General features: G+C 44.5%; 1 protein-coding gene and 1 long non-coding RNA gene across 3 annotated transcripts in view; one reads left to right on the top strand and one right to left on the bottom strand.

Annotated features, from left to right (window-relative positions):
- The window catches only part of LOC127553091 (uncharacterized), a 31,229-nt gene extending 18,184 nt beyond the window's left edge, over positions 1-13,045 (top strand). For both annotated transcript variants that reach the window (XR_007951656.1, XR_007951657.1), the window contains one exon: positions 12,860-13,045. This is a non-coding gene — a long non-coding RNA (uncharacterized LOC127553091). The remainder of the gene's footprint in view (positions 1-12,859) is intronic.
- IHH (Indian hedgehog signaling molecule) lies at positions 12,997-20,859 on the bottom strand. Its single transcript, XM_051983531.1, has 3 exons — positions 20,191-20,859; positions 16,489-16,750; positions 12,997-14,618 (listed from the first exon to the last, which is right to left on the bottom strand). The coding sequence occupies exons 1-3, from the start codon at positions 20,500-20,502 to the stop codon at positions 13,960-13,962; spliced, it is 1,233 nt and encodes a 410-aa protein (XP_051839491.1). The 5' UTR covers positions 20,503-20,859; the 3' UTR covers positions 12,997-13,959.
- Between the last annotated feature and the right edge of the window lie 6,527 nt (positions 20,860-27,386).

Genomic DNA, 27,386 nt, shown 5'->3' with positions numbered 1-27,386 from the left:
AAATTGCAGTACTAGACACGACCTTAATGACTATGGTGTTCTAAAATGAAGGAATTTGTAGAGACCTTGGAGGCTGTCAAAATAGTTTTAGCCTTGGATTGGCATAAGGGTTAAGGTTTCTGCCAGTTGGAGTAATGTCCTAAATCAAACAAAATGTACGCTCTGTCTGTCTGTCTGTTTCTTTGTGTCTGTCTGTCTCTCTTTCTCTGAGTCTGTTTCTGTTGTGTGTGTGTGTCTCTTTCTGTCTCTGTCTCTGTCTCTCTGTCTCTCTCTGTCTCTCTGTCTCTGTCTCTTTATCTCTTTCTGTCTCTCTGTCTCTGTCTCTGTCTCTTTCTCTTCCTTCTCTCTCTCTCTTTCTGTCTCTGTCTCTCGGTCTCTTTCTGTCTCTCTGTCTCTGTCTCTGTCTCTGTCTCTGTCTCTGTCTCTGTCTCTGTCTCTCTCTCTCTCTCTCTCTCTCTCTCTCTCTCCCCCCCTCCGTCTCTCTCCTTTCCCTCCCCTCCCTTTCTCACTCATATATATCCACCCCAACCAACATCACTCCCCCTAAGATGTTTGTGAATTTGTTCCTCTCTCCTCTGAAATGAGGAATGGATCATTCTCTTTTCAGACTGTTTAACTATGGAATGGGAGGGTAGGAGAATGACCTGGCTAACATCAATTTAATAGCCATGTATAGTCCAGATGTGGAGTTAGTTGTAAGACTAACTTTAAAGGTTTAAGGTATGTGCTCAAAGCAATTTAGGGGACCAGATTGCCAGTAAAAACCATTAAGTGCCAATTCTGTTAACTTGAAACAGCCTATTTAGGTCACAGGGTAGGGAGTTATAAAATAATTATCATTGTCAGAGCTGAAAAAGACCTTGGAGCATATTAGTCCAATCCCCATCATTTTACAAAATAAGAAGCACAGTGGATAGATTATTGGCTCTTGAAGTCAGGAAGACTGGAGTTCAAAAGTGGCTGAGAAACTTATTAGCTGTATGACTTTGGGCAAGTCACTTAATCCTGATTGCTTAAAAGAAACCAACCAACTCTCTATACGACAAATATCATACGCACATTTAAATAATTGGAGTTTCACCTCATATCCTTCAGATTGGCAAAGGTGACAGAAAAGGAAAAGGATAATTATTGGAAGGATGAAAGGAGAATAAGCATGCATTATTAAGAGGACTGTTTTTCAAATCATATTAGATAACAATTTGTATTTAACTAGGACCAAAAATCATTAAACAGTAGCAATTTGATTTGAGCAAGACCACCAGTAGATAATATTCCCAAAGAGGTCAAAGACAGAGAAAAAGGATGTGTAGATAGAAAAATATTTATGGCAGTATTTTTTGGTTGCTGTAGCAAAAAATTGGAAACAAACTGGATGCCCATCAATTCAATCGGGAAATGACTGAACAAATTATGATATTTGAATGTTTAGTGGATGTCGGGTAGCACATGTGCATACTCCATTAGCTTGCTTAGTTGATGTAATATCCCCCCATATAAGGAACTGAGAAATTTCCTTCTGGGAGAATTGTGACATTTTGTAAGGAAAGAGACTTGGAGGGGCACACTTGCATTTGGAGGCATTTATGAATAGTTTGTAACTGGTTATGGTTGACTAGCCACAGGGTTGGTTAGCAGCCTTTTCAATTGGCTGCATGTGACATCTTCAAAGTGGCTTAAATCAGCTTGAGTTTTTTACTTCGCTACTGTGTAAGGAAACTTGGTGACTCTCTCATGCCATCCAGTGAGAATAAAGAAAGGTCTTTATTCTGATCTGATCCCTAAAGACCCCAAGAAACAAGACTGGGCTCTTAACCTTTTCATTTGTACTAAACTAGTGAAGTTAAAAGGTCATCATGTGCTAAGTGAAATGAGCAGAACCAGGAGATCATTGTACACGACAACATCAATATTATATGACGATCAATTCTGATGAACATGGCTCTCTTTAACAATGAGATGATTGAGGCCAGTTCCGATGATCCTGTTATGGAGAGAGCCATCTACACTCAGAGAGAGGACTGTGGGAACTGAATGGGGATCACAACATAACATTTTCACTCTTTTTGTTGTTGTTTGCTTGCATTACGTTTTCTTACTCATTTACTTTTTTTAAAATCTGATTTCTCTTGTGCAACAAGAGAATTGTATAAATATGCTTATATAAATATTGGATTTAACATATATTGTAACATGTTTTATATTTAATTGCTTGCCATCTAGGGGAGAGGGTGAGAGGAAGGAGAAGAAAATCTGAAAGGCTATGCAAGGATCAGTGTTGTCAAATTATCCGTGCATATGTTTTGAAAATAAAAAGCTTTATTTAAAAAATAAAAATAAAAGGTCATCATGAGGGCACTAGAGCATCCCAACATTCTTGGACCTAGGTTGTAGACCAGATGTTGTAGCCAGCCCAGCATTAATGCCCTGAGAAGCAGAGTGACCTTTTGTATCCAGGCTTATAATAGTGGAGATGAGGATTCATCTAGCATTTATGCTATTTTTGAAAAAGAATTTGGTGAGGTCAATGATATGTAAGAACTGAGCTAGATTACCTCCACATATTGAGGTAGTATGTCCCAGAGGAGTTGGGGTAATGCTTATGTTTATTAATATATCTTTTAAGTAAATGTTCTTCTGAAAAAAACAATGTTTAAATGAAATGGAGTTCTAGTTTCTTTGGATCTCCAAAAATGGGGGAAACACAGCTGATGGGAGCTCAAGTTGATTGTGCTAGAAAATAGCATGCCCTTTCCAATCCTTTGGGTTACACTAGAACCCTAAAGGCAATGGGGCCAGTCTGGATCCAGGAAAGAGCACGAGGGCATATTCACAACAAATGTAAATGAATGTTAATATGCCATAAGAAATGACAGAAGATGGGATCAGAGAAACTGTGAAGACTTCAAGGGATCAGAGAAATACTGAAGGCTTCAATGAAGTGATACAAAGTAACACAAACAGAATCAAGAGAACAATGAATATATAACGGCAATAATTTGAAAGAAAACAACTTTGAAAGGCTTCAGAACATCAGAACTTTGAGCCATTCAAAGACTTTTCAAGACTTCCAGAGGACAAATGATGAAGGCTATCTCCTGTCATTTTTGCACACAGCCATTGTCTGAATTTTTTTTTTTTTTTTGCTTGATTGTACTTGTTAAGGTGGGTTCCTTTAAATTTCAGCAAAGCTAGAGAAGGGAGGAATCAAAGAGAAGCATTGAAATGTAAAGGAGGCGTTCCATATCTAGGGCTTGAATATATCAATTATTTCTTGAAAGACCAGCAAAGACAATGATTTGTCAGCTCGCACAGACTGCCTGTACACCTTTATCCCCAGTCATTCACTCACACAAGACCCCAGTGGGAATCTGAGAATTGTAACTGATTAACATAAGGAAGGGTGCTCTGAATCAGGAAAAATTCTCACACCTTCAGTGCTCGACCTCTTCCATCTCTTGTGGAGGAAACAAGGGCAAAACCCTGAAAGACTTAAAAAAAAGAGAGAGACTCCTGCATATCCTTACTGCCTCTGCTGAAAGAATTCAGTAGCCTTCCAGACAAAAAGAGCACAATAATCCAATAGTTGGAAAGAGTTCAGTAATACCAAGCTGAGCTGGAGCTGGAGTTGGTGGAGGCTGAAACTGCCCATCAAAAAGGAAAATCAGAGAATACAGTGGACCAACTGATCTAGCAGAGATGTTATTTCCTGTGAAAAGTCCAAGGGCTGAGGACCTTTCCAGCTCATCTCAGCAGTCATCATGCCTGGTATCTAAGTTACCTATTTGGTCCAGTCCAGCAAGGAATCAACCTTTCCTGAAGAGATTCTGTGCCATATGAAGAATCAGCCTAGCCTAGCAGGTGACTGGGTTTGATAGGAATTGTTCTTTCTAATGAACGGCCAGATTTCAGAATTCTTGGATTTGAAATTGGCTTGCTGTTTTATAGGAGACCCTTCCAAGATGTGACCAAGTTTCCTCAGCCAATACCAATCCACTTTATTTGCAGGATTACTTCACTTCATCCAATGGTCTTCACTCTTTCCACAATGCTGTAGAATTTGGATTTGGGGATGTTTTTGCACCTACTCTACTGCCCTCAATTGAATAGAGCATCATCCTAATGTTATCATTCTGTAAGAAATTTTGAGCAGGTTGATTTCAGAAAAACCTAAAAGGACTTACATGAACTGATGCTGAGTGAAGTGAACAGAACCAGGAGAACATTGTACAAAGTAACAGCAAGATTGTGTGATGATCCCCTATGATAAATTTAGCTCTTCTCAGCAAGATAGTAATCCCAGACAATTCCTATAGAACTGAGATGGAAAATGCCATCAGCATCCAGAGAGAGAACTATGGAGACTGAATATGGATGGAAGTATATATATTCACCTTTTTTCTTTCTCATGGTTTTTCTCTTGTGTTCTGATTTTTCTTTCACAACATGATTAATATGGAAATATGTTAAAAATGATTATATATTATAATACACATCGATTTGCTTGCTGTCTTGGGAAAGGAGGAAGGGAGAAAAAATTTTGGAACTCAGAATCTTAGAAAAATTAATATTGAAAACTATATATGTAATTGGAAAAATAAAATATTATTAGGTTAAAAAAGAGTTCTTTAGTAAGAAGCTTGATGACCTTTTATCAAGTATATTATAGGAGTGATTCCTTTCAGTAATTAGTTGCATTCGATAGCTATTGTAATCTCTTCCAAGTTTCAAATTCTGATTTTTTTTAATGGATGAAATAAATATTCATGGAATTCCTAATCTGAGCATAAATAAATAAATAAAAGCGTCCTAGTCTCATTAAAATAGTTATTTTAAGAGGGCTGGGATAGTTGGATCATATTCTTATTCTTGGCTAAGGCACAATAATATTCTTTTAATATTTGTTTAGCCATTGTTTAGTTGATGAACACCAACTTGTTTCCAATTTTTCCTACTACAAAAAAAGTATTTCTATGAATATCTTGATATATTTTCATTTTAGTCTTTCACCTGCTTATTGTATATGCTTAGCAGTGAGAACTCTGGGTGTGGATATTTTTATTACATTTAAAAATCATAATTTTAAATCAATTTTCAGAATGATTAGATCAATTCATAGCTCCACCAACAATTAAGTGTTCCTTTATTCCCACAACCCTTTCAGCAATGACTATTTTCCATCTTATATCATCTTGGCTAATCTGTTAGAGGGTGAGGTTAAACCCCAGAGTTGTTTTGATTTACATTGTTCTTATTAGTAGTAATTTAGAACAATCTTATACATAGTTATTAGAAATTTGTGATTTTTCTTTTAACATCTATTTATAGTTTTTGGCCACTTAACCTATCTAGGATTCATTGTTCATTTGTTATATTTATGTTAATTTCTCTTGAAGGAAATCTAATAAATTAATGAGGCATGATTTCTTCTAGAAAAACCAGTATATTATCAAGTGTTCTTTGATTGAATGCCTTTTTTATGGCTACCAGTTTGCTCTACATAATGATATTTCTTCCAGCCTCCATGTAGTACTTTTTTTAATACTGAGATCACATTTGAAATTGTCCAAATCTATAGCACAGTCTCATTTCTAATGTGATAGACTTCTAAAAATCTCCCATCCTTCTTTATGCTCCTGGAAGTGTATCCCTTTCCTTTGTGATTCAAGTTCTAAAAAGAAAAAAATGACCTCAGACTTACACTGAGGGAGAATGGAGGAATAGCATCATCAGGAAAGGCTTGTGGTGTGATGAGTTTGAGACTGAATATTATCAGATGGCTTACTACACAAAGTTCTTGTCAGCAGTATATTTAATTAAAAAGAGCAAGCTTAGCTTCTTTAAAGTATATAAATAAAATAGCATGGTACAGCCAACATCATATTAGATCTAGAGTCCAAAAGTCTGATTTCATATCTCAGCTCTGATTCTATTTTCATGAACTTGAATGAGTCATGACCTCTCATTGTTTCCTTATTGGTAAAATGTCGGGATTGAACTGGAATGATCCAGATACTTGAAGCTGAGAGGTGGGAACACTGGACCTATGTCAGGAAATAGTTGTTATTCACTCATTTTTTGCCTCTTCATGACCCTATTTGGAGTTTTCTTGGAAAAAAAAAAAACAACATTAAGAGTGGTTTGCTATTTTCTTCTCCAACTCATTTTAACAGATAAGGAACCTGTTTTAGGTGATTTATCCAGGCTCACAGAGCTAGTAAGCATCTGAGGCTAGATGACTCTTCTTGATTACCATTCCCAAATTCTATTTGCTTTGTTACTTAGCTGCCCTGATTTCAAATCTGATCTCAGTCACTTAATTCTGTTTATCTTAGTTTCTTCATCTGCAAAATGGAGATAATAAATAGCAGTTATCTCTCAGAGTTGTTTAGCTTTCCAAGGGGACTCAAATGAAATAATATTTGTGAAGCTAAATGCTATATGAATGCATTAGAATTCCTAAAATGACCTAAAAATACCTTCTAACTCCAAGCCCATATGTTACTACTTACTTTACAAGTGCATGTAAATGTTGAAATTAATCAAATATTTCATTTTAAAGAATTATTTAATTCAGTAGTTTTTTGGTTATTCATTAGTATAGAAATTGTAAAACTACCCATAATGTGAGTCCAGATTATTTTTTTTTACTTTAAAATGTAGTACTATTGCAGAATGTTTAAAAAAAAAGGGGGGGGGATTAACTTGGCAACTTTAATATATATTTAAAAGGAATAGCAAGTTGTACATAATGGATTTGCAATTATATGTTAAATCAGATTTTTTACATTCGACTATGTTATGGAAATGCTTGTTTTATTCTTTAATTCAGAATAAAATAAAAATTTTAAATATTAGTATTTAATTGGGTTTGGTGGAAATTTATATTAATTGAATTTATATTAGCTACGGTTCAAATCCCATTTCTTCTGCTTATTAACTATATTATCTTGAGCAAATAATTTTTCCTTTCTGGGATTCAGTTTCCTCTGCTATAAAATGAGGGGACTAAATAAAATTATCTCTAAAACCACCTGAGGCTTAGATATGATATCCTGGTATATATACATATATACCAGTATCCCTAAAAATGAGAGGTGATGAAGGAAATAGATATCCTGTCCCTCCAGGGGCATAAATTATTTGGCCCCGGAGGGCTCAGGAAAATGAAGGGTTCATTTCTGCCTGTGCCAAGGAAAATCCTGAAGTTAGACTTTGTTCTAAGTGAAGGGAGTTCCGATACCTCATCTCCCTGTACTAGGTGCGTGGGTGGTTTCTGAGAAGCTATTACCTAGAAACTGTTCACTCACTTGGGTGCCTGAGGTGTGGGAGTAATTGCACCCAGCTGCCAGGGGTGTGAGATTAGGAGGGAGACTGTGGGGCTGGTAAGGTTCCTATCTGCCTATTGCAATTTTATCAGATTGGAGCTGGCTGAGTCTGAGAAGAAGCAAAAAGTGAACAAAGAGACTTTGAAAGTCAGGTGAGGGTGAGGGAATAACAAGCTAAAGTGGCTTATGCCCATAGGGTTGGCAGAGGGCAAAAGGGTGAGGGAGATAACCTGCTTATCTTGCAGTGACTGGGTCCGCCCTTGGTTCTCTGACTTCCAAACAGCCTCAACAGGTGTTTGGCTCTCTACCTGGGTCCAGCCTCTTTTACTTCCAGTCATCTAAGAGGGAATCTGCTGCTGGGGGTGAGAGCCGATTGTTTACATTTGTATCACACATCTAAAGCTTAGCTCCATATAGGCTTTGCAGTCCTGATGTCTGGGAGTAGTTAAGAGACAAGTCATTTTGCTCTCCTGTATTGCTCCCCTTTCTCCCTTTTGTTGGCTCAGTCCCTACCTTCTCTTCCCACTCCTACACCTGGTCCTGCTCCCTTCTGGATTTTACTACTTTATCACATACATTTAAAGATAAATGCTTTTGTATTGTCTATATCAGATTGCTTACTGTCTTGGAGAGGAATATGAGAGAGAAAAAAATCTGGAACTTAAAATATTATAAAAAATGAATATTGAAATCTATCTTTACTAGCTAACATGGAAATATGTTTTGCATGATTTCACATATATAATCAATATCAGATTGCTTACTTTTTGAGAGGCGGAAGAGAGAGAATTTGGAACCAACATTTTAAAATGAATATTTAAAAAATTTAATTCAATTAGAAAAATGTAATGAAATAAATACAAAATATAAAAATAAAAACAAAACAAAAAAGAAAACTTTATGTGTAATTGGAAAAAAATACTATTTACAAAAAATGCAATAAAAAAAAACCAGTCCTGACAACCTTCCCTGAAAACAATTTTAAAATAAAATAAATGCTTTATGGCCAATGTGGGAATTTGTTTTGCTTGACTATGCAAAGTTGGTTAGAAGGGTTTTGTTTCTCTCTCTCTCTCTTTTTTTTTAATTTCCAGCTGAGGAAGAGGGAGGGAGAGAAAATGAATGCTTATTAATTTAAAAATAAAATAAGATTATTTTTAAAGTGTTTTGTTTGTACTTTTTATGGTACTGTTATTTCTCACTGACTTTCAGCAGCTAAAAAACTTTCCTTGTAACAAAGAAGCAGAATTAAGCAAAATAAATCAACACATTGGCTATGACTAACAGAGTATGCCTGATTCCACACCTATAATCTGTCTTTTCAGAGAAGGGAAGTACATTTGTTTTTTGGTCCTTTATCATCATATAAAGAATTTGGAGCTAGAACAAATCTTACAAATCATTGTAAATGACCTTCCCCTAATTTTACAATGAAAAAACCTGAAGTCTGGAGAGTGATTTGCCCAAAGTTTTATAGATAACAAACATTAGGTGTGGGCTTCAAATTCAGATGCTCTGATTCCAGATCCAGTGTTTTTTTCTCTCAGTCCTCCTTCAGTGTCTTTTTTCACCTCTCATTAGGTAGCAATTGAGGTAACCTTGGACAGCTCTCCCTCACTTAAGTCCAACTCACTTGCTTTTCATGGTATCACCTCCCTGAAAGTCTTGATCTTCTTCAATAATGAAGTAAAAATAATAACACCTTTCACTGCTCCTATTCAAATGCAAATTTTCTTTCTATTATAATTGGAGAGTCATTATACTACAGACCCCTAGGTGACACAGTAGATAGAGATCTGGGGCTGGAGTCAAGAGGACCAGAGTTCGAATTTTACCCCAGATTCAAACAGGTTTTGGAACTCTGATCACTTAGGGAAAACCAACCACTAGAATCACAGAGTTTGGAATTGAAAAGAACTTAAGAAGTCATCTGACTTCTTCTTAGAGTCATCTGCTCTTTGACCTATCTGACCAAGACTGAACATTGTCATAGAATCTCCAGTTGAAGACATTCAGTGAGAAGGAACTCTCCTGACTTAGCCTATTCCATTTGTATCTATTCCTATTTCATTGTTTAACCATTTCATCTGATTTTTCCATGTTCCTGTGAATTCCTCATATTTGTCATTTCTTTCTTTAAAGTTAATGTTCATATTCATATGCCAGTGTTTTCAGCAATTCCCCAACAAGGAGCACTTGTTTTATTTCCAAATCTATGGACCATGAACAACGATGCCATTGCATCCAGGGGTATCTCCAACCATCCTGATTTATGTCTGGTCATTGGACCCAGATATCTGGAGGGGAAAGTGAGGCTGGCAAGTTTGCTCTCCCTCTCTTAATTCAACTCATTTGCATGCCATGTCATCACCTCTCTGATGTCATGGTCCTCTTCCAGAATGAAGGACAAACAAACAACAAATATTTTATCTTGTTTCTGTCTTTGATTTCCCTGAGGTTATATTCTAGTAGTGAGGTGAGTGGATCAAAAGATATAAATAATTTATTCCTTTTTCTTACATGATTTCAAACTGATATCCAGAATGATTAGAAGTGTTAGAAGATTCTCCTTATATTAGAAAGTGTACCTTACCAAAGCTTTCATTCCACTGAGCATAGAATCAGACCTGGCGGGCACACTAGAGACTGTTTAGTTCAGTCCCCTTATTTTCCAAGGAGGAATTAAGACTCAGAAAGACTGTGACTTAGCCAAAAAGACAATAAAAGGCAGTGTTAGGATTTGAACTTTTCCTCCGGTACTACAATGTTCATTCTAACCTCTGGAACAAGTTTCATCCCTTGCTCATGTGATGGTTTTCACTCTGTTTTTTTCCAAGCTAAATTTCCCCAATTCCTTCAATCCATTCTCATATGGAATGGTGTCCAGTTCACACATCATTTTGCTCGTGGCTCCTCTGCATGCTTGCCAATTTGTTTTAAGAAAAGAAGGAAGGAAGGAAAAAAAAGAAAAACAGTGGCATGCAGAAATGAACATGATAGTCCAAATTGTCTTTACTGTTTCCTCACTTTGGACTCCAAAGTCTCTCTTTATTAAGACTAGAACCAGTTAACATGAATTAACTTTTTAATCTATCAAAATCCCACCTCCATTGTATCCCCACTCTCTTGCCCTATCTAGACTTGTGATCCCTCTGTGTTCACAACACTTACTTGCCTGAATATACAGCAAAGCCACAAAAGAGTTATTTTAGAAGAGGGCTTAGTACAGGGAAAGTGCTAAGTGTTTTTTATTCATTGTTCAATTTTCCTTTCCTTCCTTCTTTGGTCCCTTCCTTCCTTTCTCCTTTTGTTGCTTCTTTCTTTCCTTCCTTCCTTCCTTTTTTTTATTCTTTCTTGCTTGTCTTCCTTTTTCAGTCAGAACCAGGGTAAACTAATCCAGTAACCTGGATTTGGAGGGGATAAAACCTATCTTCCTCCTTTCAGATGCTACTTCATTCAGAGGCCATAATAGAAAGAGAGGGGTCAAGTGCAACTTTTAGGGTGCCTTCTTTTTTCTATAGCACTCACCAGTGAGAAAACAAGGATATGAAAACTAATTGTATGTGGTTGATAGAGGATCAGACCAGATTGGATACATAAAAACATTTTATAAATCTGAAAGTACTATCAAAACATCAGCCATTATTCTTTCACTACGATACTCCCAGTAGGACAAGAAGGGGAACATTCATTCTCAAAGTAATCCCTTTCTTTTGCTTTTCGGATCCATTCTTTATGCATTGTCTTTGCCCATTAGAGTGAAAGCTCTTTGAGGGCAGGGTTTGTAACTCTTGCTGTTCTTCCTTAGTTCCATGGAGGTACTGCCATTACACGAACTGGATTTAAGTGAGGTAGGGCTATACAAAGCCATCAGCCTTATTTTCTCCTCCAGATAGCTTGAGTCCATATGGCAAGATACAGATCAGGATGACTGCAGACCTTGACTTTTTTAAGCTAAGTTTTAACTTTTGATCAAGGTAACCACCATTCAGTGATTAAGGCTGGGTAAGAAATGAAGCAGAAAAGGGCCTTTTTTACCTAATCAAAAAAAAAGGTGGGGGGGATCAATCTGGGAGGGGAAATTGTTCAGAGTTTCTTGCATCATTCTACTTATCTACATATCTACTTATCTATCTCATCTGATTTTCATCTATCACATCTGCCTGTCATCCATCTATCAAAGGCTTACCCAGCTGAATTCAAGCCCTATATGTTCTATCTACCTAGAAAGGCTTTTTTGGGGGGGAGGAGGAGAAGAGAACTACTGACATCAGTCTATTTGTCTGCCATTCAAATCCCAGCCTGGAGAAGGTATTAGAAAATCACCCACTGTCTTGGCTAATTTTTCACCCTAGTAATTAGTGCAGATTCACCAAGGCAAAGAGGAAAAATGTTTTGCATTAGCAGGGGAAGACCCTGATTCAAGGGAGGTAGATTTTCAGACCATGAGCTACAAATCATAGAGACCCACTGCTTTTTGTTGAACTTCTAATTGGCAAAAGTCAAAGGTGTTCTCTTTCCTGAACCTAATCTGAGTTTGGGGTAGGAGATTTTTTAGTGAGTGCAGCAGCTGTTATGCATATTAGGGGCTGGAGCCAGATTTTCTTTTTTTTCAAAATTAAAAAAAAAAAACTTTTTTTCCTAATTACCAAAGCCAGACTTTCAAAAGCTGCTTTTCCTTCTTTTAGCCACCCATCCTTTAAAATTGTTTTCCAAGATTTTCTCTTCTGAGTGTTATCTGAGATTCCCTCCTATCTGCTGCCAGGTCAGTGGGAGGATGATCCTTTCTTATTCATCTAGAACCAAAAGTTAAGAGGGCATGACACTTGTGTGTGGGGTGGGGTGGTCAGATAACCCTAGAACAGAAGTCAGAGTTAAATAGATGTAGAAATAGACTTCCAGATTGTCAACTGAAACCAAAAAACCCAGAAAGAGCATTCGACATAACATGCTTATTTGACAGGTGCTCAACAGGATTGAGTGGGCGGAGAGACAGAAGGGAGGACAAAACCATAAACTGGAATTAGACATTGTTTTTTTGGAGAAGCAATTTCTCTTTGTTATGGAGGTGGGACCCAGGCCCATCCCTTGTCTGGGATGGGTGGAATCCCTAAGGAGGGGTGCAGAAAAAGGCAGCGTCTACTCCGTCTACTCCTTCGTGTCTCAGTTACAACACCTATAAAATATACTGTTTGTGCTACCTGACTCATAGGTTCCTTGTGAGGAAAGCATTTTGTTAACCTTAAAGCCTGCAATAAAAGCAGGGCTATCCATAGACTAAGGTAGGATGCCAAATACTAAGTAGGACTCAGACAAGAAATAGAAATAATTCCGTAGAAGGCCAAACTGAAGAAGGAAACATAAACCAAGTCGGGGATATCCCCTAACTATATTAGTTCCTTGTAGCTTTCCTCCTCTGCCATAATTAGCTGCATTAAGCAGCGGTTGGAGTCTGGAAGGAGTACAAGGGGATCGCGCTGTGGTGAAGGTGTAAAATACTGATTGCAATGCTGTACTATCTTATTTTCCAGGCTCTTGGGAGGAAAACATTGTGTAGACCAACCTCTATAGCTGAGCGAGAATATGAATTGAATTTGGGGGCAAAGGACCTGCCCACATCACCGTTGAATCAATTTATTGGTCTCATTACAATGACCCTGCCCCACGGTTGTGACATCTTAAATAACGTTTATTACAAAAGAGAGAGAAGACAAAAATGCTTCAAAACCGCCCCCACGGACCCGCCCCCTCCGCGCCAATAAATAAGAAGGGGGGGACACGACTGGAGGAGGGGGTGTAGTGGGGGGAGATTTAGATGGGGAGTGAATTGTGCTTAGTCCAGGAGCCAATGCTCCTCATCCCCATCTCACGTTGTGAGGAGCCTTCTTCCCCCCTCCACGAAGTCCTGAAGGATCTGGGCCTGGGTGGCACTTATCCACCCCATCCCCACCCCTACACACGATTTGTGGAGCTCCCCGGGTGGTATCTGATTTGGGTCGCACAGGTCTTTCGAGGGGAAGGGCTCGGGTGCCTCCATCCTATTGGCTAGATCACAGGGTTCCGTTTGCTTTAAAGAACTCTATCCACCAATAACAAGTCTTTTAGGGCTGGCCGGGAGTGTATCGCAGTTACAAGTCCTTATGGCTGAGTGAAGAACTTCCGCAAGTTCTGTCTCCATATGCCCAGGAACTTATTACCTTCTTCTCCACCCTGTTCTTGGGAAATCTAGCAGCATCAAGGAAGGTGCACCTTAACCCAAGGGTAAAGACCTGGGAGTGGAAGCATGAGGCCTCTTGGAGTCAGTGAAGAGAGGCTTGGCTGGTTGGGAGTGATGGGAGCGAGAAGCCAATTTCGAGGTCTTTAGAGGGTTCCCCGGTAGCTGTTTTGTTCTGACTTAACCCACATCTACTGTCTTTGTGCCAGGTTGGGGAAAGAACCTTGAGTCACTCACTTTAGTGTTAAATGTGACAAGTCTCCCAGCGTGCATTTCTTCCCTTTCCCACCCCCCTCCCTATTCTCCTTCACCATCCACCAGGACTAGAGTCCTCCTGGCAGAGGGATAGAGGGATTTGAGGTGGGGGAGGCTTCTTGCCTAGTATGGTGGGTTGGGGGTGAATGAGGATGGGACACTTCAGCTGCCCATCCCTGCCATTCCCAAGGGATGGAAACTGTCTTCATCCAGCAAGAGGCGCCCCAGGCGGTAGAGCAGCTGAGGGTACCAATGAATACCCTCTCCTGGGGTTCTGCTGCCCCATGACAGACTGTGGTAGAGGCGAAGGGGCCAGAATGCCAGCTGAGCCAGCTGCTGCTCAGCCACAGCTGCGAAACAGGAGGCCACTACATCTTCAACCACCAGCGTCCCGTGCTTCGTGAGAGGGGCATAGGCCCCCGGGGCTGTTCTCGTGGAAACAGAGGCCACTCTGGCAGGCTGCAGCCCTGGCACTCCTGCCACCAGCACGTACTGACCAGGCTGCACCTGACTGGCAAAGGTAGCCCGAAAACCCGCAGCAGGTTCTGTGTGGTTATCTGCAGTGAACAGCAGGTGTGCTGGTGTAAGTGCCAGGCGCCGGGGCGGGTCCAGCGTCTCTATGACATGGAAGGCCCTCTGTATGGCTGGCTCCCGATCCAGGAAGATGAGCACATCACTGAAGGTGGGGTTCCCATCCTCCCCCATGGCCAGTACCCGGTCCCCTGGCTGCAAGGCAGACAGAGCCACTTGAGCCCCGTTTTCCAGGCGAACCCTGGCTCCTGCTGGGAAACAGCCACCAGTCTTGGCTGCAGCTGAGTGCTCTGTGGGGAGAATGGACAGGGTAGGGAGACTTGGTTATTGTCATGGATTGCAGATTCCTAGCCTCACTCCCTCACTCCCTCAGCTCACCCGTTGGCAGGAGATAACTAGCTCTTTAGCCTAGTTCCCTTTCTTCCATCCTGCATGCAGAACTACATGCAGACTTATCGGTGCCAGTCCCAAACCCAGCCTCTCCTCATCCCATCCCCATTCATTTTGGGAATGCAGCATAACTAAAGCCCCAGCAAAGTCCGCCCCCACTTTAAGAACCATGACAGGAAATGGGCAAAGGGAAGGAGAACAGAATGGAAGGGGAAGCTCAAGGGTCCTTCCTATAACATTGAGACAAGAGTATCTGCACAACTGGAAGGAGGAAGAGAAACCTAGTGATATTATGGGGAAGAATGGAAAGAAAAGGAATAGATCCTCTACATCTCCACTCCTGTATAGAGTATCATTTCCCTTCTTTCTCTCACTCTTCATTCACACGTTGCCTACTCCCCAGTTTTCCTGCCTTAATTGCATTTGGTATGTCTGTGGAATATAGGTCCAGTTATGGGCGGGGGAAGGGTTGGGAAGGGTGGGAAGGGAATGGAGTACAAGTTTGTACATTAGTAATCAAATCAGGTCAGTACAAATTGCAAAGATTACCAAGTTCCAGTCCACACTTAGGGTCAGTGTGCAGACTCAATGTATTGGGACAGTGCAGTGTGAGATTAATGGATGAGTCAAGGTCAATGAGCAGAAATTGGGGGTAACAGAAATGTGTGGTATCAATATGTGAGAACAGGATGGTCAAGATTAAAGGGAAAGAGTGATGAATGAATTTATTAGCTATGAAGTATTGGGTGAAATCAGAGGGACTGGGGAGGCTCATTTTATTCACTATCACACTATCAGTGTGAGACCATTGATCATTGATGTGAAAGCCAATAAATTCTGGACAGCTGGGATACAGAGCTATTTGCAGGGATCCATGTGCTGTGTTGAATGTGTGAAGGTCTTGGTATGGACCCTTTTGTGGGCTCAGAGTATAGCATTACTGTGCAGGACCAGTGGAGGCAGGAATCATTAGGAAAGAACCAGTAATGTGGGTAATAAATTTGTATCCTCTTCCAAAGGGCACTATGTAAAGTCATTGTGGGAAATTGGTAATGCAAGCCCCGACTCTAGGCAGTTCTGATTGACAAGGCAGCCATTTCAGGTAAATCCACTTTATTAACTCCATGCTGCCCATTCTGGCTCTCATTCTTTGGTTGGCCCCAAATCGCCCAGCGTCAAGGCTTGGGGGTCGCCTGCGCCCCCTTGGGTAGAGGGAGCTACCCGGTAGGAGGGGGGCCCTGACCTGCATGGCGGCATACAGAAATTCCCTCCAAGCTCTGAACTTTCCAAGGATCTGGGGGTCGCGTTCTATACAGTAGAAATCCCAGCTCCCCAAACAAAGTGCCTCAGGCATTCTCCCCATCTGCACCCCGGTTTCAACACCTCCACTCTCCAGCCCAAAGGCTCGGGCACTGAGTGGTTCTGCCAGCCCCTGGCTCCCTCCATCGGTCCATCTCGTTTTGGTCTTGCTCTTCCTCATGTGCGGCTTGGGGGGTGTTGGGCCCATCCTGAAGGGTGACTTTGGGTTGTGGCCCCAGGCTCGGGGCAGGGGCACTGAACCCCCACTCCAGAGTGCTGGCTAATCAGGTTATATCAAGCAAAGGCCGGACCAGTGGTCACAAGCAGAGGAAGGGGGCGGTATCCGCGTCCTGCTGAGGGCCATTGTGCCTTGTTTCTCCACCCACCCTCTTTTCACCTCAGTTCATTCCGACCGGCCCCTGCCCTGTCCTCGGCCCCGCCCCTCCCGGGCCCAGTCTCCCGAAGGCTCACCGGACTTGACCGAGCAGTGTACATGCGCCTTGGACTCATAGTAGACCCAGTCGAAGCCGGCCTCCACTGCCAGCCTTGCCAGGAGCCCATACTTGTTCCGGTCGCGATCAGACGTGGTGATGTCCACCGCGCGACCCTCGTAGTGCAGCGACTCCTCAGAGTGGTGACCGTCCTCGTCCCAGCCTTCCGTCACCCGCAGCTTCACGCCAGGCCACTGGTTCATCACCGAGATGGCCAACGAGTTCAGACGGTCCTTGCAGCGCTGCGAGGGCAGAGAGGGGATCAGAAATGGAAAGTTGGGGTCCCGAGTCCGAAAGCGCTGTCTCGTATTGGGGGAGGGGGAGGAAGAAGGGCAGAGGGGGCTGGAAGCTCAGCCCAGACAGTCCAGATACCAGATTGTTCCAGGGAAGAAGCGGCTAACCTAATCACCAGGCTCTGTGCCCCTAATTTGGGGACCTCTCTGTCTCGTCTCACTTGGATCTAACCTCAGGGATCCTCCAGTGACCTCGGCTTTAGCCACTAGCGCCCGCGCCGGCGGCTCGGTGCTGGAAGACTTGAGTCAGTGAAAAAATAAAGGGAATTGCCTGGGGTTAGGAAGGGGGGAGGTGTCAAAAGGCAGAGATCAGGAGACCGGAGGGTAAACTCGACAATCCAAATAAGAGAGGATTGGGGTGTGGGGAGCACGTGCCGGCAGGAACAGGACAAGCTCCCGCTCCCGTGGCCACGACCTCCCAACTTTGTACTTTTTTGAGGAAGCATATGAAATGATAGAACCCTTTCTTTTCCTGACTCAGACACTCCATCAGGATGAATCCCGCTCCTTACAATTCTATCTCCTGGACCACCCTCTTTCTGAACGAAACCGATAGCTTCTGGCTTCCAGACCTAGACCCTGCCTCCTAAGGCCTTTAAGAGCAGAAGTCCCTGAAAACCTTTCTTGAGTTCCCTGCCTAAGCTCCAGTTCCGAGTGAGAGCCTCTATTTAATACTCCTCCTCTTCTGCTTCCAAGCCCAAAGCCTTCTACCAATCTGTGCACATATGTCTTGATCCCTTTGCCCTCTCTTATATCGCCTCGGACTTCGGCTTCAGGGACTTCGGAACTCTTTTTTTCTCATCCCACCCGGCTGGGTCCAAAGGCAGGGGGTTTCAAGTTCTCAGGACTAGCAGGAACCGGACAGGAAAGGGGGTGCAGGGACCGTTATGCCCAGCAGGTGTCACCGCAGCCTCAGGGCTGGAAGTCCCGAAAAGGATGAGATTGTCCAGGTCATGACAGGTGTAGGAAGAGCACCCTGGTTGGGCGAAAGGTCCATACACCCAGCCCAACATCTCGGCAATCCTCCTCACCCCATTCTTACCCCCCTGTTCCCCGGCCAAGGTTTATAACTGAATTATTATATCCTAGATCCCGTGAGAGCATCAGGGAATGTCTTTCAAGTTAGAGCTACCAGCCATCTCTGCTTCTTTGGGGTCCTTCCCTGTCCACACCTGCCGATCTGAAGTCAGGGACCCAGACAGAGACCAGGAAAGTGTTGACCACGACTCTGGAGTGGCCGGAGTGGGAAAATAAGTCGGATGGCAAGAGGAGAACAATTGCCCTCAAGGTCTAAGGCTGGCTGGGGTTGGGGAGTGGGAAAGGAGGGAGAATTGGACAGTGGAGAGCAACACATTGACAGCCTAAACGAAGTCCTCATCCAGATCAGAGCGCCTTCAGCACCTTGGTGAGGGGCGGGGGTCACAAGCCTGCCCAAATAGAGACTGGAAAAGAGAAATGGATTCTTCAGTGCAGACCAAGATAACTGCCCTCCCCCCCAAACTCGGGGACCCGGGAAGTCAGTTGGACCGGAGGGAAGGGAATGTAGGGAAGAGCTGAAGTCGCCACTGACTCCCTAGTGCCTGAAGTCCTGGAGCCTGGGAATAAGGAAATAGAGACTACTGACGCTTACACTGGACCTGAAGGCAAAACGGATAACTGAGAGGGCACGGAGGTGGGCGTGGGGAGATGGACTAGTAGGGAACATATCTGAGACTCCAGGAAGCCGGGCACGACCACTTTGAATTATAGAGCTGACCTTATTCTTCCCTTCATTGGGGCCGGGGCACTGAACAGTCTCAAGTAGAGCCTCACAGACCCTTGGACTCCTCAGGTCGGGAGTCAACAGCGGCAACCCTTTTGTGGGGTGGGGGTAGGGACGGCGCTGAAGAGAACTGGGTGAGGTAGGGTGAGAGAGGTAGAGAGGGCAGCCGCTTCTGGAAAAACCTAGATGGCCGGCTTGCAGGCAGGCTCCGAGCAGCTTGTCTCCTGCGCTTGTGCTCTCCCCGCTCAGGCGCTTTCTCCCTTTCGAAGGGGCCTTTTTTCTCATTTCCCTTTCCCTCCGGGATAAGTGGATCCCTGACCTCTCTTCCCCAGTCTATTTCTGCTCCTTGCTCGGCCGGACAGGCCGCCTTCTCTCCCTGGGCCAGGGCCGAAGCTGGGCGCTGTCAATGATTGTCGAGCCCGCCGCCGGGATCCTTATCTGCATTCCTCAGAGCCGGGCCCGCCAGCGGCCAACCTTCGGCCTCACTAGGGCCTGCCCGGCACTGCCACTGCCAGCGCTCCCCTCCCGATCCACAGCTAAAGCCCAGATGCCGGGGCGGTGGTCCTCTAAGGAGCCGCAGAGACAGCAGACGGGGAACTCCCGAGTGAATCCCGAGGCTGGAACAGTGAACGCGACGGAGCTCTCTCCATTTACCGCCTTTGTTTAAAAGGCAGGTTTGCTCCAGCCAGCGCGGCGACTCACTCCTGTCCAACCCTGGCTCTACGCCGGGCCGCCAGAGGCCTCGGGAGGTTCCGGTCAGCTCTCTTCTAACTTTCCCAAGTATCCTGGCCCTTTCACATGCCAACCCACTTCTGAAGCTCCATCCCCTCCTGTTCAACTCCCCTAGCCAAGTCCTGTAATCCTACCCTCCCACCCCCCCATCCACCCAGTTCTGCTTTGGATCTCCGTGTCAGAATCTAGCTTGAGGCACCGCAACACACTCAGCCTCTGGATTCCAGGGACAGCTCCCACAGGGTGCCCTCCCCCTCCTGATCCGGTACTCGCGCAAATCATCTTCTGCTGCTTGGGGTCCCCAAGTCCCTGCGCTCACAAGCCCCAGACACGTCTCCGACTTGGCTGGGACTCAACTCCAGGAGCGGCCGGCGCGGAAGACTGCTAGGACGTTGTAGAGGAAACTGTCCCCGCGCTCCTAGCAGCGTCGCTCCGGGGACCAGAGAGGGTTGGGTGCAGGAGTTAAGTGCGCAGCCCCGGGCAGAATGGAGAACTAAGTTGGGACAAACCTTGCAGATCCCCGAGACAGTGAGACGTCCGATATCCCCGAGTCAGAGTTCCTTTGGACACTCTCCCACCGTACCACCACCATCCCACCCGCGGGCTATCCGTCTGGTCGGTCTATCCCACCTTGATCCTCGACCCTGGAACTTCAGGCGGGCTGGCGTGCACCTGCTCCCAGTTTGAGCCTCCGGGATTCCTCGGGGAGGTTGGGAGGTTAGGAGCCCAACGTGGGGCACGAGCCGGCCCGACGGAGGCCAAAGGGGGCAGGGCGGACCAGCGTGGGCAGGTGCCAAGGGGGCGGGCCGGGCAGCCTGGAAGAAGGTGCCAGCCAGGTCGGGTCGGCTGGGCCGCCGGGCGCTGGCGGTGTCAGTAGCGGGTAGGTCGCACTCACCTGGGTCATGAGACGGTCGGCGCCCGTGTTCTCCTCGTCCTTGAAGATGATGTCGGGGTTGTAGTTGGGGGTGAGCTCCTTGAAGCGCTCCGAGCTCCGCGCGATCTTGCCTTCGTAGCGCCCGCTGGCGCCCAGAGTCTTCTCGGGCACGTTGGGGCTGAACTGCTTGTAGGCTAGTGGCACCAGCTTCCTCGGCGGCCGGCGGCGGCTTCCCACCACCCGGCCCGGCCCGCAGCCCCATGCCGCCGGCGCCAGCAGCAGCAGCAGTAGCAGCGAGAGCCGGAGTCGGGGCCGGAGCCGGGCCGGAGACATGGCCGGGAGCCCCGGGGGAGCGGCCGAGGGCGCCGGGCGGGCGGGCGGGGGCGCTGCGGGGCGCTCAGGCGTTGGGGTGGCGCTGAGGGGCTCCGGGCGGGAGCGCCATCGGCGGGGGCGGGACGGAGCTCTGCGGGGTGGTGGGGGACTGGGGCCCAGGGCCCGGGCTGGTGGCGGCGCTCTGTCCCCCTCGGCGCCTCGGCTCTGAGCTGCCCAGCCCGCCGGCCGCCAATAAATAGGCCGGCCCGTTTGTTTTGGCAACGCGGCGGCGGCGGGGGGCGGCGGGACTGCGGGCCGGTGGGGCTGGGCTGGGCTGGGCTGGTCGGACCGGCGGGCTGGCCGGGTCCCGCGGTTTGCACCCCGGCCCGGCGGTCAGGCGACTAGGGCAGAGCGGGAGCTGCTGCCGTCTGCGGCGCGGCCCGGGGCCGAGTGAGAGGGGGAAATGGAAGAGATCCGGACTCGGGCCCCGCGCAGACCGCACCCTATCCCTGTCCCTGCCTCCCTCCCGCTCCCCAGCGAACCTGCGACAGGGGCAGCCGCAGCCTCCTCCCCCTCGGGCGGGCGGCCCCAGGCACTAGCCCTTGCCCCGATCCCCGGCCGCCCGCCCGCTGCCCTCTATGCCCCCTGCACCTCCTGGGCTCGCCCTCCCCGCCCGCCGGGACCCGCCCCGCCCCGCCCTGGCCTCGCCTCTGGGCTCAGCCAAGCTGCAGGGGGCTGGGGTTGGGGGGTGGGGGTGGGGGGTTGGGGCGGGACCCTGCCAAAGCGCAAATCTCCTGGGCAGGAGGTCTCACCCCATGTTGACCGCAGCCCTCGGCGCGGCCGGACGGGAGGGGCAGGGGACGGTGGCTGGACAGCACAGCCGCCCACGATGTTCCCTGCGGGGAGACAAACGAAAGACCCGGGGAGGTCATCGACACCCGGGCGCTGCACCTCGGACCTCGATACCTACACGCTGCTCAGCCTAGCCTTTCTGTTCTCTGCTTAAGCTCTGCTCCGTACCTCAGCTCTCCCTGATCTGACCCCCAGATTTTTGTCTCGCTGAGTATACACCCCAGATGTCAGTCACGCGTTTGTCCCGCCAGCTGGGATAGGTGGGTGGGGGTGGGACGCCTCTAGGAGAACAATAGGATTTTAATAGGTCTTGTGAAGTTGGAAATGTGGTCAGAACAAGTAGAATGCAGTTCCAGTACAAGGTATAAGGTAGAGCAACCAGGATGGAGCAATTAGTGAAACGAATAGAGGTGGCAGAATGACCAGTTATAATTGAAAGGGATAATAAGAACCTTAAGCACATCGTGGACCACAAAATGAATAGGAACAAGAAGGTAAAAATGACACGGAGGCCTGATTCAGTCAAATTGCGAGTAAGAACTGTAAACTAATCCTCTCAGTAGACTCAGCAAGGGTAAGCCCCTGAAGGGAACATGGGATTGCGCACTTCTAGGAGCTACAGATTAAAAAGGACGTGGAAAACTTGTAGGAAATCCAGGCAACGGCAGTAGCAAGGGCCGGGAGGGGGGGCGGGGGCGGGGGAGTGGGGGAAGGATGGGGGGGGGAGGAAGAAGTGTGTGTGTGTGTGTGTGTGTGTGTGTGTGTGTGTGTGTGTGTGGTGGGTATGTGTGGAACCTAGGGCTCCAGGACTAGCATAAAGCAGTTTACCCAGAACAAGGATTGGAGAAGAACTTTTATAACTGAACCAAGACAATTGTCTCTTAATTCCAGCAAGTACTGATTGAGTCTTTTAAAAAGGAGAGCTCATTATTCTTTACATCCAAAGATGACCTTCCCAAATTAAGCCTGGGAAGAGCATGCACCTAGAGACGTTCATTTTCTCCTATAAGGAAGGATGAATTTGCATCGATTCATCCTCACTCTCACAATGTCCCCATTAAAAAACACGGTCATAAGCATTAGGGGTGCAATCTGTGGTTAGAGAATCTAGTTTAAATCGCAGCTGTCAAGATTTGAGGTCGACAGACTACCCTATAATCCTTACAAGATATTGGTCCTCCAAAACTTCTGTATTTCATATCAAAAATATCTCAATCTTAATTCTACTGGAAGTGTTTCAAATTTTTTTCCTTAGTCATCCAAGTCTCATTCCACTCTTATCATATATGAAGTGGTTTTGCACTATAAGCAGCTCCCCCTTTTCTCTCCTTCCCCACAAAGGAATGGCATATTTGCACCTCTCCAGGTTTTGCTGGGTTTTTTCTTTTGTAATTGGATCTCCAGGCGAGCCTAGCATATTGTCTAGAACATTCTTAATCAACGCTTGCTGGTTCATTTACTGATCAAGAAAGCTTCCCCCACTCCTAGCCCAGACAAAGTAGGGGTGCATCTCCTTTTATTACAGAGATTCATAAAAAGAAAGCCACAGCCTCCTTTAGTGATGTCTTCTAGGATTCTCTAACAGTTCTTTGGAAGTTCTGCTACAATTCATGTTTCTTACTGCTCTGTCCTTACCAGACCATTAGTCTTTTTAAAAAATATAGATAGATTTATTTTTATGTGTTATCTCTTCAACCGTCCTCTCCCCTCCTGCAATAGAATAGAGGGGCAGGACAGGAAGGAAAACCCTTATAACAAATATGCATCAGCAAAATAAATTCCCATTGGTCATGTCCAAAAATATGTCTCATTCTGATGTTTAAGTCATCCTCTCTCTGGCAGGAGGTGGATGAAGAAGAAATCAGTTTTAAAGGCAAATCCTCTCTAAATGTATTCATTTTTAAGCAAAAAGCTTGAATTTTCCTCTACTTTCCTCATAAATCTCACATCACAAGTTCTTAGCTTTGTCTTTCCTGAACTCTGATTTCTTCTCTCAAACTGTAACACTCTAACTTGGGTTCAGAACCTCAATGGATTATTCCCTAATAGAGTGAAAAGACTTTCCCCAACTTGGGTGCTAACATCTTATCATATATTGTCTCTCTTTCTGTAAACATAGTGATACCTTGTGGACAACCTGCTCCTCTGGTTGGCTGCTTGCTAAACTGCGTCACTACTGTCTGGCTTAGAAGTTGGCTGACGTTTTTACAGTGGTACTGGGCTTTCACAATAAACCAAAAGCTTCACTTGCCCACTTCCTACCACAAGGCACTCCAACACCTCTAATCCCTATACTAATTATCATCGAAACAATTAGCCTGCTTATTCAACCACTAGCTCTAACAGTTCCCCTAACAGCCAAAATCACCCCCGGCCACCTTTTAATTCACCTTATTTCATTTATTTCTTTATTTAATTCACTTGCAATAGGGAATCTGATACATGTATTCTGGGAGAAGACTCAGAGTGCTGAATGATAAGCTTAGGTTCAGGACCAGTGTAACAGCTCTGGCCTTTGGACTTGGAGAGGAGAGAAAGGGAATGGCCGTGTTTGCCAGCTATGGTCCTGAACTAGTATGTTACTCAGGCCCAGAGAACCTCAAAAACATGAGGTCAGATTTGTGGTTTACTACCTGGGAAAGTCATTGTTCAGTGATATCAGAGTAGCCTCAAAGTTTCTGAGTTAAAATAAACTTATTGGGGACCTACCTGTTATCTCCTCTTAGTTGTTGGTCCCAAAGAGCTTTTAAGGTCTAGGCCACACAACCAGAGCTACTATCAAGGGAAACGTTCTTTTAGGAAATTCTAAAACAGATTTAGTAGTGGACTTAACAGATGGGTGTAATTACCTGAGAATCCTGATCGTGTTTTTTCCCCCTGACTTCATAGAATAAAGCTATATCTCTGCCATAGCAATGGTAATGAGATGGGAGCATTTTTTTTTCTATGCCAGTAGCCAGAGACAGCTCTGGAACATCTGCAACTTGCCCACAAATGAGTAGCAGTGGCTGGAATATCAAATTGAGGGGAGGGGGGTTTGAAGTTACCAACACATGGTTTTTGGCTTTGATGATCTCTTTGTTCTGTACTTTTTAGTTTGTGGAAGACAAAACGAGCAGTTCGGTTCTGAGTGATCTTAACTTCCCAAAGTGAAAGTCTTACAAGGTAGCTAGGAGTCACTTTACTGAGCACCCACTATCAGGTCCTGTGCTAAGAAAGGCAAAGTCAATCCTTGTTCTCCAGGAACTCACAGCCCAAAGGGGAAAACAACAAACAAGATATATACCTGAGAAATTTGGGAATCATTCCAGAGGGAAGGCACTAAAATTAAGAACTAGAAAAGACTTCTTGTAGAAGGTTGAAACTTTAAGGAAACCAAGGAAGCTAGCAGGTAGAAATTAGGAGGGAAAGCATTCCAGGCATGAGGAACAACTAAAAGCATTTCAAATTGTGGGATGGGGTGTCAAGTAAGTTGAGGAACAATAAGAAGGAAGGCCAGAATACATGGATGGGAATAAGGTGTAAGAAGACTGGAAAGATAAAAGCTGGGCAGTGAGTGGGAGGAGTCTATGAAAGGTCTCAAATGTCAGAGAATGGTATATTTGATCCTGGAAGTGATGGGGGACTACTGGGTGTATATGTGGTCAGAGCTGTACTTTAGGGTGCAGATTAGGAAGATTAATTTGACAGCTAAGAACATAAAGATTAATTTGACAGCTAAGAACAGAAAGAGCAACTTCAAATTGTAAACTGCAGAAAGACTACTGCAATTGTTCACATGTAAAATGATGAGGGGACAGACCAGGATGGTGAAGTGTCAGAGGGGAAAAAGGAGGCAGAATAAAGAGAAAGCTGTGAAGGTAAAATCAATATTTTGGATATGGAATATGAAAGTGAGAAGTCAGGGTGACATCCAGGTTGCAACCTGGATAAATGGGAATATGGGTATCCCCAATAGTAAAAGAGAAGTCTGGAAGAGGGGATAGTTTGGGGGGGAAGATAATGTTTAGTTTTGGATGTGTTCAGTTTATGGGACTTCCAACTGGAGATGTTTACTAGGCAGCTGGAGAGGTAGGAATAGAGGTTTTGGTCAATAAACATTTATTAAGTGCCTACTATGTGCCAGACACTATGCTAAAAGTTGGCAATACAAAGAAAGACAAAGACATCCCTGCCCTCAGGAGCTTACAGTCTAACGAAGAAGGCAACAGGCAAACAAGTATGCACAAAGTAGAACCCAGAGTAATTTCTATAGAGATTTATCATTGAAATTATGGAAGCTGAAGGGATCATCAAATGAAATAGCATAGAAGGAGAAGAAAAGAGGGCCCAGTACAGGGCCTTGGGGGGATTCATGAGTGTGATAAAATGAAGATCCAGGAGAAGAGACAGAGTAATCCGAAAGCTAAAAGGAAAATGAGAGAGCAATAGCACGAACACCTAGAGAAGAGAGGATCAAAGAGTGAATGACAATTGTTTAAAAGGCTACAGAGAAGTCTATGAGAATGAGGATTGAGAAAAGGCCATTAGAACAGTTTGGGTTGAATAATGAGGTTAGAATCCAGATTGTAGAGTTGAGAAGAAAGACAATGGAAGCAGCTATTGCAGGAGGACATGTCGCCTTCTCTTAAGAGTTTTAGCTCCAAAAGGGAGGAGAGACATGGGATGATGTTTATAATCATTCTTTTGATCACAGGATAATTGACTCAGAATTGGAAGGAATCTTAGCAGTTATCTCATCCGAACCCCTCATTTTTGCAGATAAGAACCTGAGGGCAACACAAGTTAAATGATTTGTTCAATGTATAGTTATCTTTATGGTTATCTGAGTTTATCTGAATCAATCGAAAACCATTTTTTAAATGGCTTCTATGTGCTAGGGAATACAAAGAAAAGTAAAAACAGCACCTCATCTCAAGTAATTCACATTTGAATAGAGTTCATAATTCAAATGTTTTATGCATAAGACAAATGCAGAGTAACTAGGAAGCTCAGAAAGGGTGGCATTTTATGCCATTTATGTCTCTGTCGCCACTTGGAGACTTTAACTGTGAAATCAACCGCTAGTCAGATTCCAAATTTGCTCAGTCAGAACTAGCTTGGACTCAGGAATGCATGGGTTGAAAGCCCATTTGAGTCACTAGATTTAGTCTACTATAATGACATTAGTTACTTGCCATTCACTGAATCAACCCATCAACAGGTAGATATGGGAATAATCAAGGCACAGTATAGTGTCTGTGATCTGGGTGAGTGAATAAAAGGTATTACTATTCAAGCATTTTAAAGCAAAGTTTGTATGATATTATAAAAGGTACTTAAAGGGGCCTAGCAACACAAAGGAGAGAGAAGAGTTATTCACAGATGGAAAGAAGCAGGGCATCATGAACTTTTGGAAAGGGTTTTGAGGTGATGAGGAAGAAAACGTGTTCATTTTTTGGAATTTAATACTTTAATACTGTTAATACCTTGGGAAGTAGCTGTGAATAAGTCCACATCAAGACTTCATGGATAGGTGACTGCTAATTAACTAAGGATCTGATACCAAATTTTAAATCATGACAAAGTGTTTGGGTAGAACCAAAGGTTCATAAAGAATCCTGAGAACAAGATTCTCTTCAAAGGAGATTCAGAATGAAAAAGGTCCATGTGGATGACTTCTAAAACAAATGAGGAATTAACCCCAGATAAGTCTGGGAAAGTAAATAGCAACTAGATTCAATAGATTGGGAGACATCATTTTATAACAGATTTCTTTTACCCCCTTATTACCTTTATTTTGTATATTGGCTATGATTTTTCCAATGTGAGAAAATCTCTATAAAAAGCACAGAGACTATTGTGTGGGATAGGACAAAAGGAAAAAAAGAGAACACAATATGATAGACTTCTTAGGGTGGCAGTGTTTAGGGATCTAGAGTTGAATCAGTGAATGGCAAAATCCTGAGCTTCAGACCAGACAAAGGCTAGAGACAGAAATAGTAGATAGTATCTAGGCCTTAGATAGCTTCCTTTTGGGACAGATCTAAAATTGATTCAATTATCTCTGGAAA

The sequence above is a fragment of the Antechinus flavipes genome, chromosome 3, assembly GCF_016432865.1.
Source record: "Antechinus flavipes isolate AdamAnt ecotype Samford, QLD, Australia chromosome 3, AdamAnt_v2, whole genome shotgun sequence".
Taxonomy (NCBI): Eukaryota; Metazoa; Chordata; class Mammalia; order Dasyuromorphia; family Dasyuridae; genus Antechinus; species Antechinus flavipes.
Note: the sequence above shows the minus strand (reverse complement) of the source record. Positions and strands in the feature narration are given on the sequence as shown.

Excerpts from the sequence above, each read along its gene's own strand:
- IHH (XM_051983531.1), bottom strand. The coding sequence starts at position 20,502 with ATGTCTCCGGCCCGGCTCCGGCCCCGACTCCGGCTCTCGCTGCTACTG. Across the intron at positions 16,751-20,190 it reads CCGACCGTCTCATGACCCAG|CGCTGCAAGGACCGTCTGAA; the intron begins GTGAGTGCGACC and ends CTGCCCTCGCAG. Across the intron at positions 14,619-16,488 it reads ACACTGCTCGGTCAAGTCCG|AGCACTCAGCTGCAGCCAAG; the intron begins GTGAGCCTTCGG and ends TTCTCCCCACAG.